The following is a 12,179-nucleotide window of genomic DNA, read 5'->3' on the forward strand; positions in this document are numbered from 1 at the left end:
ACAGCACTGTAGTTTTCCATTGACATTTTGCTAGCTGATATAGGAATAAATGAAAAGTAAAATCTGCAAGTTGACCTAAAAGAAGATACACTATTTGTTCGAATTTAGGCCGATAGTTCTTTTTTTTTTTTTTTTTCAAATTTTATTGCATCTAACTCCAGGGTCTGCTTAGGTTCAAGTATTTTGAAAAACGTGCCGTTTTTCATTAAAAAAAAAGTAATGCACATCTAGTGCCACCTAGATGGTATTTTAGCTATTAGTAGCCAAGCCAACACCTGGCTTAATTACACACGTGAGGCTGCCATTTTCATCTTTAAGGGTAGCGAGTGTTGAGGTGAACGTTTGTCATTTTGAGTGGTCTGTGTGTGGCGATGCGATGTCATTGTAGTGCTGCTTATAAAAGGAAAGTTCTCCTAGCCAAAGTGTGTGTCGCAGGAGGGGCTGCAGCATGGGACGACAACACGGGAACTTCGATTGTGCATTCTTTTAAAAGACACTGAAAAACTTAGAAAAAAAAGATTATGGTGTCATGATATGTAATTTCGTGCGGCAAACTCGAATGTCAAGTAAAAAATTTGCATAAACCAACACAATTAACCTTATTTTGCCGAAAACGAGCAACAGGCGCCGCGGCCGCCATCGCGAGTCTGACTGCCACTGTGATTGGTCGAAGCTCCATGACGTCACTATCAAGAAGGTGTGGACAGCTGACTGTGCTCACCGGCAGTCAATGCCGTGTTATCTGTTGAAATCGGGTAGTTGCTGTAAGTATGACGAACAGTGAAAGTCGAACTCAGTTCGTTGTACATCCGTACATGTTCGAGCCAGTCGCTACTTTAAAAGAGCGACAACTGAAGCGGCACTGAAAAGCCAGTCCCAACCAGCCACCCTCACACGCGTTGGAAACACAGACTGGCACGTATGAGATGCATGCCAGTACTTAGTACTTAATGTGACTGCAGTAAACTGTTACAAATGATATGCTTATCAGTGAATATCAGATCCGTTAAGAAACAACAGCATCGCCACTCGCTTTTAGCCACGTATTGGCACGGGTCCATGTTAAGTGCGGGCAGCGTGCAAAAACATCAGCTTTTCGTGAATTTCACAGCTCAGAGTGCCGCATTGTTAATGCAGTCAGTATCGTACTTCACAGCGGGCAAGGGGCACGCGATGAGTCAGTAAGCTACTGCGAGGAAAAACAAAACAAAACAAAAAAGAACCAGATGAGTGCCGCTCTTGCCGCACTGGTGATATGTACTCTGAACTTCACTGAAAATTGCGCAAGAATAGTTAGGCTCATATATTGCAATTCTGTTGTTTTCTTTATAATACCGTCGCTTCTAAATTCTGCCCAGTATTACATCGATGATGTGTTAAAATGCAAACGATATATTAGCTGCGCTAGAAACACGCGACTGTCGTGTAGAATAGCCAATTTGGTATATGCGTACTGACATCTTTGTACGCATGTTTTCGCCATACGTGCTCATGCACGCACTGCGTTCAAATGAGGAAAGAGGAAGAGGGCTGCTGCTGCGTCGAAATTCGGCAGATTCGCGACCGCCACAGCGCGCTTCATCTCGTAGGTTTGAAGTATTTTCTTCTAACTGCAGCGCCCCATTTTGCAGCCATCTTCTGATTCCGCGGAAACTTGCGAAAAGCAGCCATATGCTGCGCAGTAACTCGGCAACGCGAATCCCCTCAACCTTGCAAAAATACCACTAGTGAATGTTCGATGGCGAAAATCTCTAATGAGAAGAAGAGAAAAATGCAATGGCGAGAAACCCCTACGAACTGGCCGAACTGATGTTTTGCCAGGCAGCAGATCGCAGCAGAAACAAGGCACAACCACGAAGTAAACAAGCTGAGCTGACTAAGCATCACAGGTGGGCTGACTGTGACGACACGTGGGGTAACAACACGTTCGCCCCTGCGCGCGCGCGTGCCGGAGGAGGGGGGGGGGGGGGTGTGTTTTTTTGGACGGAGCTTGCTTACTTATAGTTCTGTTGTTTATTTGAATCTCACGAAAAAAACCTCCGTGACATGTTGTAAGAGGCCGCGAATACCGAATTCACGATAAATTCGCGGACTCAAAACCTTTTCAGTGTTCCTTTAGGAAGTGTGGCATATGCTATGCGCTTGATGGCACTGATGATTGCGCACTGTTTGAAGAGAGTGATAAAGAAAATAAATCTTTTATTTTTGTGAATACTGTCTTCGCTGCTTTGTTCGATCTACACGCTAGGCAAGTTGTTTTTGTTTTTTTTCCAAGCTTTGAACTTTCGGTGCTCGGCTTAGAATCGGGGTTGGCCTAGATTCGAGTAAACACGGTAAATATTGTATGACGATGTTCACATCCAGTAACACCGCAAGCATTCAATGAAGAAGGAAAGCACTGAGCGCCAGACAGGTCCTCCTCACCCTATGAAAAGGTATATTAAATGTGTGTGATACACTCACAACTGTGCTACACCACATGCACCATGAAGCAGGTAGCTGAAGGTGGTTATCCTAAAGGGTTGTCAGTAATGAAGCTGTAATGGAACGTTTTCCACCTCCCATCATCATGCCTCAGTACATTCCCATTGCTTAGCCATGAAGACATCACCACTGCACTGCACTGTGATAGCATCCCCTTCTGAGCTGCTTCATGCATTCAGACATTGTGGGAAAGCTCATTTTCCAACACGGCTGAGACCGACTCGTGAAAGCACTGGTTCGAGCCTACAAGACGATGAACATAACAGCTTCAATTAATGCCTTTCGACACCTGCAATTTGGGCAGAGAGCCAGAAAAGTAGGACAGTGAAAAGTGTCTGCGTCCTAAATTTTAGATTTTCATATGCTTTTTTTTTATTGGCACCCATACACCCTACGGCATAAGTTAAATAAAGAGTTAAGTTTCTTGTATTAAGGCCAGGAGTGGTCGAAGCATAGGACCGTACGTCCAGCGCATACAATGACGTCTGAAGCGGGCACGTGGCACAACCTTCTCTTTGTCTACTCATAATAATGCACACCTTTCTCTTCAATTCTCAAGCCTAACCCCAACGCCTTCCTTAATAATGTCACGGGGTCGTGACGTGCCGAAGACAGAATACTTTGTGTTGGGATTTAACTGTTTATTTGGGCGAACCTGTGCCCGGTAAACGGAAAGTCCGATTACAGTAGCAGTCTTGCGCAGATAGCAGTGAACGGAGCGTCGGCCGTCGATCAACTACTGACAAGCGGCGAAATGCGTCGGCATTTATACTCTTGCCAATCGAATGTTCTAGCGTTATCGCTGGCGGTGGCGTAGGCTCCAGAATAATTTGTACAGTTCGCAGAGTGGGCGTGATCTTGTCGAAATGATCTACTAAAGTCCGGAAGCTTCTTGAAAACTGCAGGCGCGGTTTGTGCTGAGAATTGTGTAGTGTTTCGGGGCGATAACAATACTTGAGAAATGAAACGTGGCATTGCCCCCCTCTGAAGAAGGCATCGTCCTGATGCTTTAACTAAAGATGAAGGTACAATGATAATGCAAGAAAGTACGATGAATAAATTACAACACAATAATAATACAAAAAACACTGTTTCAGTTTGTTAACGCGCATGAAACGGCTTGAGGTGCGCAACATGGACGACTTCAGGTCGCGATCGGCGTCGTTGAGAGTTCATGATGCCGTCGGAGACAACCTTGTAATCAAGTGGGCCGAGACGTCGAACCACCCTGTACGGTCCGAAGTACCGTCGCAGAAGCTTTTCACTTAGTGCACGTCGGCGTATCGGCGTCCACACCCAAACACGTTCACCAGGCTGGTATTCCACGAAGCGTCGTCGAAGATTGTAACGGCGGCTGTCAGTCGTCTGTTGATTCTTGATGCGGAGACGCGCGAGTTGTCGGGCTTCTTCGGCGCATTGAAGGAACTCACTCACATCGAGGTTTTCTTCGTCGTGACGTTGGGTAACATGGCATCGAGCGTCGTTGCCGGGCTCCTTCCGTAGACCAATTTGTATGGAGATATCTGCGTCGTCTCCTGCACCGCCGTGTTGTATGCGAAGGTCACGTACGGAAGAACGGCGTCCCACGTCTTGTGTTCGACATCGACGTACATTGCCAGCATGTCGGCGATAGTCTTGTTTAGCCGCTCGTTGAGGCCATTGGTCTGTGGGTGGTACGCTGTCGTGCGGCGGTGGTTTGTCTGGCTGTATGCCAAGATCACTTGAGTTAGGCCAGCAGTAAATGCCGTTTCTCTGTCGGTGATAACGACCTCTGGGGCGCCGTGATGTAGGACGATATTCTCGACGAAGAACTTAGCTACCTCGGATGCACTGCCTTTTGGCAGGGCTTTTGTCTCGGCGTAGTGGGTGAGGTAGTCGGTAGCTACCACGATCCATTTGTTTCTGAAAGCCGACGTCGGGAACGGCCCCAGTAGGTCCATACCAATCTGCTGGAAAGGTCGGCGAGGTGGTTCAATTGGCTGCAGAAGTCCCGCTGGCCTTGTCGGTGGTGTCTTGCGTCGCTGACAGTCCCGGCATGTTCTCACATAACGAGTGTCGTCGGTGGTAAGATGTGGCCAATAGTACCTTTCTTGTATCCTCGCGAGCGTGCGAGAAACACCGAGGTGTCCTGCTGTCGGATTGTCGTGCAGGGCCTGCAGGAGTTCTGGTCGCAGAGCTGAAGGCACCACAAGGAGGTACTTGGCTCGAAGCGGTGAAAAGTTTTTCTTTTGGAGAAGACCGTTTCGCAGGAAGAACGACGCAAATGCGCGCTTGAATACCTTCGGGACTTCCGCGGTCCTGCCTTCGAGGTATTCTATTAGGGCCTTAAGTTCCGGGTCGGCCCGTTGTCGTTCAGCGAAGTCGTCGGTAGTTATAGTTCCCAAGAAGTAGTCGTCATCAAAGTGTTCCTTGCCGGATTTATAAAACGACGGTAATGTCACATTCTTGAAGTCTCAGGCTCCGTCGTGCGAGGCGAACTGAAGGGTCCTTCAAGGTAGCTAGCCAACACAAGGCGTGGTGGTCTCTCACAACTTTGAAGGGCCTGCAGTAGATGTAGGGGCGAAACTTCGACGTAGCCCAGATGATGGCGAGGCACTCTTTTTCTGTTATGGAATAATTGGCTTCTGCTTTGGATAGCGATCGGCTGGCGTAACTAATAACCCTTTCAAGTCCGTCAGCCCTCTGCACAAGAACGGCGCCAAGACCTACGCTGCTTGTGTCAGTGTGTATTTCTGTCTCGGCGAATTCGTCGAAATGAGCAAGCATCGGAGGCGTCTGGAGGCGATGTTTAAGCTCCTGGAAAGCGTGTTCCTGCGGCATTTCCCACTTGAACTCCACGTCGGACTTGGTAAGATTAGTGAGTAAATCGGCGATGCAAGCGAAGTTTTTCACGAACCGCCTATAATCGGCGCACCCCCTTCTTGTCAGTGGGCGGCGGGAAGTCGGCGATGGCGGCTGTTTTCCGTGGATCGGGACGAACTCCAGAATTGGTAATCACGTGCCCCAGAAACAAGAGCTCCTCGTACGCAAATCTGCACTTTTCCGGCTTCAGTGTGAGTCCGGTTGTCTTGATGGCTTGAAGTACAGCTTCAAGGCGCCGAAGATGCTCGTCGAAACTCGAGGAAAACACAACGACGTCGTCCAAGTACACAAGGCAAGTCTGCCACTTCAATCCTTCCAGTACTGTATCCATAACGCGTTGAAAAGTTGCAGGCGCTGAGCAAAGGCCGAAGGGCATCAGCTTAAACTCGAAGAGGCCGTCTGGTGTTATAAACGCCGTCTCCTTTCGGTCTCTTTCGTCGACTTTGATTTGCCAATAACCAGTCGTTGAGGTCCATTGACGAAAAGTACTTGACCTTATGGAGCCAATCAAGTGCTTCGTCTATTCGTGGGAGAGGATACACGTCCTTTCTTGTGATTTTGTTCAGGCGGCGATAATCGACGCAGAAACGTAGGGTCCCATCCTTTTTTTTTCACTAACACCAGGGGTTATGCCCATGGACTCTTGGACGGCTGGATGATGTCATCCCGCAGCATTTCATCAACTTGTCTCTTCATGGCCTCACGTTCTCGCGTCGAAACCCTGTACGGACTCTGACGGAGTGGTGTGGCATTTTCTTCGGTTATGATACGATGTTTCGTGATTGGGGTCTGCCGAATTTTTGATGACGATGAAAAGCAATCTTCGTATTGCAGGAGCAGGGCCTTGAGCTGCTCTTACTTATGGTTCGGAAGTCTGGGATTGACGTCGAAAGCTGTGGGAGGGGCTTGGTTCATCTGAGCAGGTTCCGCAGAATCGGCGAGGGCGAAAGCGCTGGTGGCGTCCACAATTTCTTCGATGTATGCGACCGTTGTTCCTTTGTTCACATGTTTGTACTCATTGCTGAAATTCGTGAGCATAATCGTTGCTTTGCTTCCTCGCAGCTCTGCAATTCCTCTTGCGACGCAAATATTTCGGGTGACCAACAGATGCTGACTCCCTTCAACGACGCCTTCCAAGTCAAGTGATTTAGGAGCACCGACTGAAATAATGACGCTGGAGCGAGGCGGAATGGTGACTTGTTCTTCCAGCACATTCAAAACATGGTTCCCTGACGCCGTGCGCGGCGGTAGTGCTTCTTCTGTGGATAACGTTATCGACTTTGTTCTTAGGTTGATGAGAGCACCATGGAGGCATAAGAAGTCCATACCAAGGATGGAATCTCTCGAGCAATGCTGTAGGACTATGAAGTCTGTAGGATAAATACGGCTGTTAATGGTGACTCTCGCTGTGCAGATTCCTGCAGGCGTTACGAGATGACCTCCGGCTGTGCGGATTTCAGGGCCTTCCCAAGCTGTCCTAACTTTCTTTAACTTCGCGGCGAATGACCCACTGATGACGGAATAGTCGGCTCCAGTATCGACGAGAGCGGTTACACTGTGGCCGTCGATAAGAACGTCGAGGTTGCTAGTTCGCCGTCTCGCATTACAGTTAGGGCGTGGAGTCGGGTCACGGCTGCGTCGGCTTGTTCCGCTGCTTCCATGTTGCGTCGTCAGGCCACCTTCGGTAAGTAAGCTTTCACCGTCAGGGCTTTGCCTGGTTGGCGTTGTCTTCGGAAAGCTCCGTCGCGGCAGCGTCGTCGTCGGAGGTGGATTTTCGGTAGTTCGTCGCACAGCAACCGCACCTTCATCGGTTGCTGCACTTAGTTTCCTGGATACGGGCTAGGAGACTGGTCCCGCGTTGAGCCAAAGTACTGCCGGGGGTGCGGTGACATGCGGCGGCTGGGCGACGGCGAATGGGAAAGACTTGGTGGTGTCCATTGAGTTCCTGTCTGGTAGTCAGCGATGTCGCCTGGCCGTTCTCCTGGCTGCGGACGCGGTGCATTGACGGTGAAGCCACGCAGTCCCATCTGTCGGTACTGGCAACGGCGGTATGTGTGTCCGGCCTCACCGCAGTGTTAGCAGAGCGGGCGGTTGTCAGGTGCACGCCAAACGTCCGTTTTCCTCGGCGCACTGCGCTGGCCCGCTGGCGAACGGTAGGACGTCGGTGGGGGTGGTGACGTCTGGCGTGGGAAGTACGATGGGGCGGCGTTTTGGCGTGGACGGGGAGGAGCGTTGTGGCGCACTGCAGCGGCGTAGCTCATAGTTGCTGGCTCGGGCAGCGGTGTTTGGGGAATTCGAAGCGATTGATGAACTTCTTCTCGCACAATGTCAGCGATTGAATCAACTTGAGGCTGCGCCGAAGACAACATCTTGCACAGCTCTTCCCGCACAATCGCTCGGATCGTTTCACACAGGTCTTCGGAGTCACTGGCTTGAGCAGCAGCGCATTCTGGAGTCAGGCGACGATTATACTGTCTGGTGCGCATCTCCAGGGTTTTTTCAATAGTGGTCGCCTCGGATACAAATTCTTGGACGATGTTCGGTGGATTCCTCATAAGTCCCGCGAAGAGTTCCTGTTTGGCCCCTCGCATGAGGAAACGAACTTTCTTCTCCTCAGGCATGTCTGGGTCAGCGTGACGAAATAGGCGGGTCATCTCCTCTGTGAAAATTCCAACCTTTTCATTTGGTAGCTGAACCCGGGTCTCGAGTAGAGCAGCGGCCCTCTCTTTGCGAGCGACGCTCGCGAACGTTTGCAGGAATGCGCCGCAGAAGACATCCCACGTTCGGAGCATGGACTCCTGATTCTCGAGCCAGGTCCTTGCAATGTCTTCCAGGTAGAAGTACACAGGACGGAGCTTTTCTTGGTTGTCCCAGTGGTTGAGGGCAGCCACACGGTCGTATGTTTCTAGCCAGGTTTCCGGGTCTTCAAATGATGACCCATGGAACGTTGGTGGTTCCCTGGGTTGATGAATGACGATCGCGGGCTGGGAAGCTGCGGTTGTCTTTGACACTGCAGTCGAGGTCATGGCCTTAATCTTCCGCGCCTTGTCTTGTAGAAGCCCGTACTCCGGTGGGAGACCTTGCTGTCGGCGGCTTGTTCGCTGCTCTTGGTTGGCGTCGGTGTCTTCTCCGCGATGTGGGCTGGGTTCACGGCTTGACGGGGGCGTCCGGTACATGGACGAAGCAGCACCTCCACCAGATGTCACGGGGTCGTGACGTGGCCGAAGACAGAATACTTTGTGTTGGGATTTAACTGTTTATTTGGGCGAACCTGTGCCCGGTAAACGGAAAGTCCGATTACAGTAGCAGTCTTGCGCAGATAGCAGTGAACGGAGCGTCGGCCGTCGATCAACTACTGACAAGCGGCGAAATGCGTCGGCATTTATACTCTTGCCAATCGAATGTTCTAGCGTTATCGCTGGCGGTGGCGTAGGCTCCAGAATAATTTGTACAGTTCGCAGAGTGGCCGTGATCTTATCGAAATGATCTACTAAAGTCCGGAAGCTTCTCGAAAACTGCAGGCGCGGTTTGCGCCGAGAACTGTGTAGTGTTTTGGGGCGATAACAATACTTGAGAAATGGAACGTGGCAATAATAACAAAAAATGCCGATGTTTCAGCTGCGTTAAGGACCAAAAATCAGTTAAAAATAAATTTATCACTGACAATCTTTCCATGCTGCTCACAATATTACACACCTATATGCAACTTTTCATAGCTGAATATCCTCGCCTTCTTTCAATATCCTACATTAAAAACGAAAACAAACCCCTCCACCTAGCCTTTTATATCGAGGGTGAACAACTAACGATTTGTCATGTCTTTACTGTGATGGAGAAACAATATTTTTTTTCTGCCTGGATTATCTTTACGATTTTTTCTTTGTTCCTCAGTTAACAGAATGTGATATGCCACAATGTAAATTTTGTCATAATAATCTCAGGAGAAAATGTTCTAAATGGGAGCTTCTATGTCAGATGTCAAAGAGGGCATTTCCTAAATCTGGTTAACGGTCCATAACTTTGCTGGGAAATGGTTTAAAGCAATTATTTATACTTTGTCGCACACTACAAACATATTCAATAGTACAATGGGTTTTACATTGCTGTGAAAGTTGCAGTTAATTGGCTAATTAGGCCTCAAACAATGAGATAGCTGCTTCTGAAATTTTATAAACTATTGATCATAAAAGAAGAAAACAAATATTTGAAATCAGCTTACAAATAGACAAACTGCACTAGTTCTGTCATAATAAATCAAGTTTGTAAAAAAATGTTTTCCTTAAAAAAAATGGTCTTCCCTAAACTTGTGATTGGTCCGTGAAAGCATCCAAATTTTCTAGAATGTCTGGAAAATTGGCACTTGATGATACACCTTGTTAGGTCTACCTTCTAATTCAACAAGAAACACAAATATTATGCATTAGCATGCAGGGAGTGATGGAGAATGCTTCCTAAGCTGGGGCATACCTGGGACTATGGGTCCCGTGGGGGGTGTACGACGCCGACGCTTCACTTCTGCCAGGCAGGTACGTGAAACACGCTCACTTGAAACAGACCCTGGCCAGTTCCTAAGAGAGACAAGGGTAACACACTGACAACATAGACTGCAGTATCTGAAAGAAGCGACGACACTGAAATCAAACAGTAGGTTAACAACTTGTATCCGAAGAGAGACCATCAACAATCCGAAACATGGACAACTGCTCTTTAATTCCGAAGGACATATACACAGGTCAGAGACACATACGCAGTGCCCCTCTAAGGTAAAAAGAACAGAATGAAACTGATACTAGATCCACATCACAACAAAACTATAGCATGAGCTTTGTGCATTTACAAGAAATACAAGGCCTATGTTCTTGTTAAGGGTCTGATTGACTACTGATGAAGAACCACAGTTAAAATGCTATGATGCAATGAGCTCATATGTTAAGCAAACTGTCAGTTGTCAGTGTGCAGTGGGCACATAAACATAACTCAGATATTGCAAATGAGTTTCGCAGAATCTTGCAATCTTGGAAGGGTCAAGAAAGGGATACAGTAGACTCGCAGTAATTCAAACTTTGATAATTCATACTTTTGGTTATTTCAAACAAAATTGAACTTTTTGGTTGGCACTCTTCCAATGTATTTGAAAGCCTTTTAATTCAAACTCCATCATTCGGTTAATTCATGCTCTTTGCGGTTATATGCCATAAAATATCTGTTGCTTGCCTACTAGTACTATTTAAAAATTTGTGCGCTTATATAATTCCAGCAGACCAAAAATAAAAAACAAGTGCCTCAGGCCTGCAAGGCCTGAGGCACTTATTTGCTAGTAAAATATTAAAGGCTTTGCTAGAAAACAAATATTAAAAATGAAGCACACACATGGTAAACCATGATGCTTCTCAACTGGTATAGAGATAGCTTTACCCTGAAGACACATAAAGCAAAGAAGCAGTTGGCGGTTCACAATTTCTTTAAAACGTCTGATCAGCAATAGATGGCCAACAAACTTGTGAACCATACACCTCACCTTTCTGCTCATTGGGTGCAGTTAGGGTTTAAAAAAGTTTAAAGAAGCTTAAATGCGATAAAATCAATGTGTCAACTTTCTTGCCCAGAACCATATATCTGAGAACTTTTGATGATTCAAACTTCTAGGTAACTCAAACAAAATTCAGAGGTCCCTTCAATTTGAATTAACGAGAGTCGACTGTAGTTGACAACCATCCGTTGGTGTCAAACGACGCCACAAGAAAAAGCTGAATGGATTTCTCAGAAAGAACAGTTTATTTAGTTGCCAAAGAGCTTGCTCTTGTTCAAGGATCAAACCCACGACCAATGTCTTTTCAAAGCGGTTGCCCTACCAAATGAACTAACCAGGAAGCCAGCAACTGTAGCACAAATGGCTAATAATCAGCAACTCCACGCACACGGACACACCATATTGTCACGCAGCAAAGGACGACACAGTTGTCTATAAGGAAAACAAGTTTACTGGAGCGAACCTGTGCTCCCCTAACAACTGAAAGAATACACAGGCGGCGAAGCAGCGGCCGGCAAAACGACGGGCACGCTAGTGAGCGTCGGCGATCGAATGACGCGGCATCGGCTGTGCGGGAATTTATATCCCTCGGCGCGAGGGTTTCTCGAATAGTCGAATTGTATCGAGAACGCCGTGATAGCGTTTGTTAGAAACGCTGTTCGTTCGGAACGCTCGAAGCGCTGTTCGACAGCGTTTGTTCGAAACGCTGTGAAAACAGCGATAGCACAGGCCGGCGCAGCCAGGCCTAAAAAACAAAACAGAAATAAACAAACCCAATGCATGGTTCGCGGCATTACCCCCCCTCTAAGAGTGCATCGACCCGATGCTAACATAAGGGACAGTCCACACAAATTAAAAGTTCGTCATCGTCCGTAGAAAGGTTTTAAGCGAACCACATGGACGACTTCGGGCCGCGTGCGTCGTCGTGATGTACGGGAGTCCCCATCAAGGATCACTTCGTACGTTAGTTCCCCAACACGTCGTAGAATCTGGTAGGGTCCGAAATAGCATCGTAGAAGTTTCTCACTGAGTCCACGTCGTCGAATGGGAGTCCAAACCCACACACGATCTCCAGGATGGTACTCGGCGTCTCGGCGTCGGAGATTGTAGCGTCCGGCATCCACCAGTTGCTGGTCCGTTATACGAACTCGAGCGAGCTGGCGGGCCTCCTCCGCACGTTGGAGGTATCCTTGGACGTCGGCGTTGAAGTCGCCGTCTTCCGTAGACGAGCTCGAACGGTGTCATCTGCGTGGTTTCTTGAATAGCCGTGTTGTACGCAAACGTGACGTACGGGAGGACTTCG

The 12,179-nt window shown here is 48.1% G+C and overlaps 1 protein-coding gene across 7 annotated transcripts in view; it reads right to left on the reverse strand.

The window, feature by feature from the left end:
* LOC119167687 (G patch domain-containing protein 2) overlaps nucleotides 1-12,179 on the reverse strand; it is a 341,817-nt gene that overhangs the window by 20,944 nt on the left and 308,694 nt on the right. For all 7 annotated transcript variants that reach the window (XM_075865896.1, XM_075865895.1, XM_075865893.1 and 4 more), the window contains one exon: nucleotides 9,814-9,914. In XM_075865896.1, the coding sequence (XP_075722011.1) occupies nucleotides 9,814-9,914 (101 nt within the window). The remainder of the gene's footprint in view (nucleotides 1-9,813; nucleotides 9,915-12,179) is intronic.

The sequence above is a fragment of the Rhipicephalus microplus genome, chromosome 6, assembly GCF_043290135.1.
Source record: "Rhipicephalus microplus isolate Deutch F79 chromosome 6, USDA_Rmic, whole genome shotgun sequence".
NCBI lineage: Eukaryota > Metazoa > Arthropoda > Arachnida > Ixodida > Ixodidae > Rhipicephalus > Rhipicephalus microplus.